Genomic DNA, 5259 nt, shown 5'->3' on the forward strand with positions numbered 1-5259 from the left:
CTCGTACAAACTAGGTAGAAAAGTGAGAAAAATTCGCGCGAAGAGCCTTCCTGCGAGAAAGAGAGAAAGAGGTATCTCTCCCTGTCCATCCAAGTTCGCACGAAATCTACTACAGCTAGAAGAGAGAATAGCGAAATCGCCACGGCCCGCCTCGTGCCCGCTTTCTTTATCCGCCGATGTTTCTGTCATCTCGCGCCGATCCGCTCTCTAATAGCAGCAGCAGCACAACAACAGTGACTATAGTAGTGCACTTATACTACTAATAGTATAACGGCGATGTGTGACCCGCCACCCGACACGTCGTGCATGCAGAGACCTACAAGACACTCTGTACACTTACGTTCGCATGTGATGCATACATCCGTTTACACATTCACACATATACATTATTCATTCGTTCATACATACGTACAATAAACTTTCCCTTAAATTTAGCGTCTGCGTTCGCGCGGATAGCTTCCGTCCGCGCTCACTCGAGCATAATCGACCAGTAATGGCTCTCCTTGCTCTTTCCGCTCGACTAGTCCTTCCAGGATTATCCTTTGCAGAACGCGAGAGGATCAACGTCATCAAGAACGTCGTCGAGAATCGTACGTACCCACGGGATCGCGCGAGGTTACACGCAAGAAGAGAATAAAGCTATGTGTAATACGAACTAAGAAGGATGCAATCAGAACGAAGATAACGCAACCGCATGGGTCTGAGAAAATAATTGCTCTATGTGCTGGCGAGGCTGCTCGGTTTAGAAGGGCAGGCTACCAACAAACATCGTCTCGATCAGGGGTGGCGCCGGCACCAAGTCCTCCAACTTGAGGTAGAAGATCCGCTGGAGGCCTTGGACCGAGAGACTCCTCAGCTCCGGTATCTTCCCCAGTAGGTACGACAGGTACTGCGACTTCCTCTGCGCCTCAGCATTATAGGTCACGTGGTCGCGCAAGGACGAGACAATTTTCATCTGCAGCTGTTCCATGCGCTGCGGTTCTTTCAATCCGTACCTCTCTGAAAGCACGCGAATCAGCTTGAATGAGATCGCTGTTTTCTCAAAATAATATAAGATTAACGGAATCTATGAATTGCCATAAAATTGTATTAAACAATAACATTCTGTAAATAACATCGGAAACTTTAATATTAAATCATCAGCTATAGATTAAATTTCACATTGTTTTCGAAAATTAAATCGCGAGAATTTAATCAAAAGTATCTTAAAAAGTTCCAATATGAATGATGTATTACAGTTGATTTAATTACTATACTACTAACATTCAAGATTAAGAAACATTGATAAATCAATTAAACTCCAATAATATCAGTCACTCGACCTTCGACACATAGCTATCTAAACACGGAAACTCTGATTGGACGCGCTTGTAAACCGCACACCTGCATGTCTGGTTGCTAACGGATCGCGTGCGGAACGAGGAACATCGTCGTTCCTTTCGTCGGAGCATCAATAATTAATTGATCCGACGGATTAATTATTTAGGCCGACCGATATAACAGAATATGGGTAGAGCGAACCGGATAAAGGAAGACTGAAGGTGCCGTTAAAGAAATAACCAGCAGAACCGCAGTGTGACAACTATAGAGCTCGATTGTAAAATAATTAATACTTATGATAGCAGAAGCGCAACTATGGCAATTCATTCGACCATGAAATCAAGGGAATAATCTAGTACTAACCAGTAACCAGGGTGAGAGCGCACAGACAGGCGAAGGCGCTGATATCGACCTCCAGGAAGTGGAGGGCTTTGCAAAAGTCAAGTATGCTGTGCAGCCAATCGCCGAAACTACGCTGACACTGCTCCAACGCGAGGACAACGCCGTTGCAGAAGACCAGTTTCGTGTCGTCCGGGTGCGTGCGGTACGCCAACCTGAGCACAAACAGTTCTAGACTGGCCGATTGGAAGAGCAATTCCTGAAAGCAGATTACATTGTGAAATTATTAATACACGAATGTATTGTCCATAACACGTAAACTATCGAGATAACCGAAAGATGTTCTAAAGATATTTTATTATTCGCGATATTAAACATCTTTCATTTACAAAAGAATAACATAATTTTATTTAGATATAATGACAAATGTTAAACAACAAAATCTCTTCTGATTATAGATATATTAACAAATTATCGTCTATCATTCTACCGAGCAGTCTGCTAGTCAGCCAAGCAACCGACCGCGTCAAAAGCTCGTCAAGACTGACCTTTTAGAAAATGTATAAGCTATCGATCTCTATAACCGTTAGTTCCCAATGGATATCGCCCAAGAATCGATATCTGACCAGTGATATAATAAAAGCATATATCTCTTAATTTTTTGAGATGAAAAAAAATTAGAAGAAACGAGAAAAAAACAACAATAAATTCTCACAAATTCAAACTTCAAGACTTTTGTGTAAAAAAGTTATGTATTTTTGGAGACATTATTCCTCGTATTATTTATAAGTTGTTATGAAGGCTAATATATTATCTTATTGATTGTTTTTATGCGTAATAAATGATCGTTCACCTGATCTTCCCGCACTAGATCCGTGAATCCGGGGATTTTGTCGGCGAAATTTCGGATAACATCGATCGAGGTTGTCAATAAATTGTAGAACTGTTGAATCTTCTCGGCCTCGGTTATTGGTGGATCACCCGGTCTAGGTTGTCGGTACTGTGAGTAATCCAAACTTGCCTTGTCCGGCGTTGTGTCAAGATGGGCGCGAACCAGAGCGGTAATCAAAGAGACCGGTGGACTCGGTGGGGATTCTTGCGGTGACTTGGGCTTTGAGGGCAACCTGCCTCGACGGCCCTTCAAAGAATCTGTTCTAACGACCTGTCCAACAATTAAATAATAAATTAAGTTACATTTATTTTATTTCATATTTGTAATTATTTCGTTTGCATTATAATATTTTTCCGCGTTTTTTAAGAATTTAATAATTGTATAATTTCAATTATTTAATTTAATATATATAAGTTTTCATTTAATTTTAAATCTTAAAAGCAATTTTGACATATTTTATTAGTTGATCACCAAGAGTTTACTTTCATCACACTGAGATGTAGATGTATCTATAACTTCTTAATTCTCAATTACAATTATGAAAACTACATCTAAAATTTCAATTGTTTAAATTTTAATCTATTTGAAGTACAGAATGCAAGCAAATCTCTACCTTACGATTGATAGAGGAAGGTTCCAAGTATTTTTACAATCTAGAACCTCACAGTACCAATCATACAAATCATTCATTTTCGCTTGGAGTCCAAATGACCCATTGCTGTAATCGAGAGTTAATATTATATAAACTAAAAAATTTTTAAAAAAATTTTGGAATATATTATACAGCGAACAAGTTTTTTACCTCTTTGACCATGCCAACCATCAGGCACTTCTGGAATCGGCAGAACTGGCAACGATTTCGCCGGCGTTTGTCTACTGGGCAAGCCTTCTCGGCCAAGCACACATATTTGGAGCCCTTTTGCACAGTTCTCTTGAAGAAACCCTTGCAGCCCTCGCATGTGCGTACACCATAGTGCTGACAGGCCGCGGTATCACCGCATACAGCGCAGAGCTGGCTCGGACTCGGAGGTGCGCGTTCGCCACTGGTACCGCTTCCGGGCGATGGTGAACTGACAGTGGAACTCGCGGTACCGCCGCCGCCGCGCGGCTTTGGGGAATCCGTGCTCCCACTACTGTTAACACGACACAGGACGTGCATTGATCTATAACCCGTCACTAGTCAGAACGGGAGTTCTTCCAAAACTATCAGGTCTCGTGTCCTCGAAATACGCATCGCTAATCATAAACGCAGAACCGAAGTCGCGTCTTTCATATTCCAACATTTACAATAAAATTGAAAAGATCTGTCACATACATAGATTTAGACAAATTGCTCAATTTATTTTATTATTCCAAAGTTAAATGTGAATTAAAATTTTTTTAACTACAAACTTTTGTTTCCATTTTGTATACTTCATAAATAAATTTAATTTAGCAAATGAAATTGTGAGTGAACGAAATAATGAACAAAGATATGACAAATTTTTTTCTTTCTTTCATGTTAGAATGTTATTAATTTATATGAGGAGCACAATGAGACTTGAAGTTTATTTATTAGATATATTTATTTCATCAAAGATCTTACCTTGCTGATTCTGATCTTTGTGTGGGCAATGACGCCCTTCGCGGCCGAGTAGTACCAATGACGCTGGAATCGACGCTGGTGACAACAGTGGGACAGAGATCGGTAGGAACTACGGGAGTGGCGACAGCGATAACTGATGGTGCCCCGTAAACTATAGGCATGGCGACAGTCACTCCGTAGGATGGATCCTGCCGATGATTGGAGGGTACAACCGTCGTTGCCGGGGTGGGCGCCGATTCCGTGGGGAAGTAACTTTGATGATGATGCGGGGCTTGCTGATGATGCTGCGGATGATGATGAGGATGCTGCTGTTGTGGTTGCTGCTCATAGGGCACCGCGGCCGAGAACTCAGGATAATGAGTAGTGGTGCAATATACCGGAGTGTCGTAGCATTCGTCCATCTTAAGACCAAGACTTTGGAGTTCCTGTCTGGTATATCGTTGCGTGTAGGTCTCCTGGAAGCTCGGTAACGGCGTAGGACTGTAAACAAAGATACTTAACATTCTGTACAAATCCTGTATCAACTTTCGTTGTCTAAAAACTTCAATCATGCCATTAATAATTAATATCATTGATAATAATATAATTTCTTTGCTTATGACATTTGAAAAATCTTTAGAAGAAATTTATACGATCATCAATGATAGGATATCAAAAGTTTAGGGAGTTTACATACCTAAGAGAATCAGCTTGGATATCTTCGGGGAGAGGTGGAGGTGGTGGTGGCGGTTGTGATGGCTGCTGATGGTGTACACTTTGTTGAGACGGAACAGAGTTGTCGACCGGAGGCACGCCTTGCGGATTCCCGAGTTGCAGTTCCGGAAAGGGATCCAACTCCTCGGGTAAGCTTCCAGCATCCGCAGCGTCTGGATATGAGCTATTCAGGAACTCCCCGAAATTGCCAAAGGGACTCTGCAATGAAAAATTGTGACCATATTTATAAGTAATATTATACAATAATAATAAAATAGATATAATAATATAAATACACATATTATGTGTATATATATATGTGTATATATATATGTGTGTGTGTGTGTGTGTGTGTGTGTGTGTGTGTGTGTGTGTGTGTGTGTGTGTGTGTGTGTGTGTGTGTGTGTGTGTGTGTGTGTGTGTGTAGTGT

The 5259-nt window shown here is 41.1% G+C and overlaps 1 protein-coding gene across 1 annotated transcript in view; it reads right to left on the reverse strand.

Annotated features, from left to right (window-relative positions):
- Nucleotides 1-742: 742 nt before the first annotated feature.
- LOC105618497 (probable nuclear hormone receptor HR38) overlaps nt 743-5259 on the reverse strand; it is an 8859-nt gene continuing 4342 nt past the window's right edge. Inside the window, exons 3-8 of the mRNA XM_012200031.1 lie at nt 4813-5048; nt 4137-4616; nt 3354-3684; nt 2513-2821; nt 1684-1918; nt 743-999 (exon numbers count right to left, since the gene is read on the reverse strand). Coding sequence (XP_012055421.1) covers nt 743-999; nt 1684-1918; nt 2513-2821; nt 3354-3684; nt 4137-4616; nt 4813-5048 — 1848 coding nt within the window. The remainder of the gene's footprint in view (nt 1000-1683; nt 1919-2512; nt 2822-3353; nt 3685-4136; nt 4617-4812; nt 5049-5259) is intronic.

The sequence above is a fragment of the Atta cephalotes genome, assembly GCF_000143395.1.
Source record: "Atta cephalotes unplaced genomic scaffold scaffold00017, whole genome shotgun sequence".
Classification (NCBI taxonomy): domain Eukaryota; kingdom Metazoa; phylum Arthropoda; class Insecta; order Hymenoptera; family Formicidae; genus Atta; species Atta cephalotes.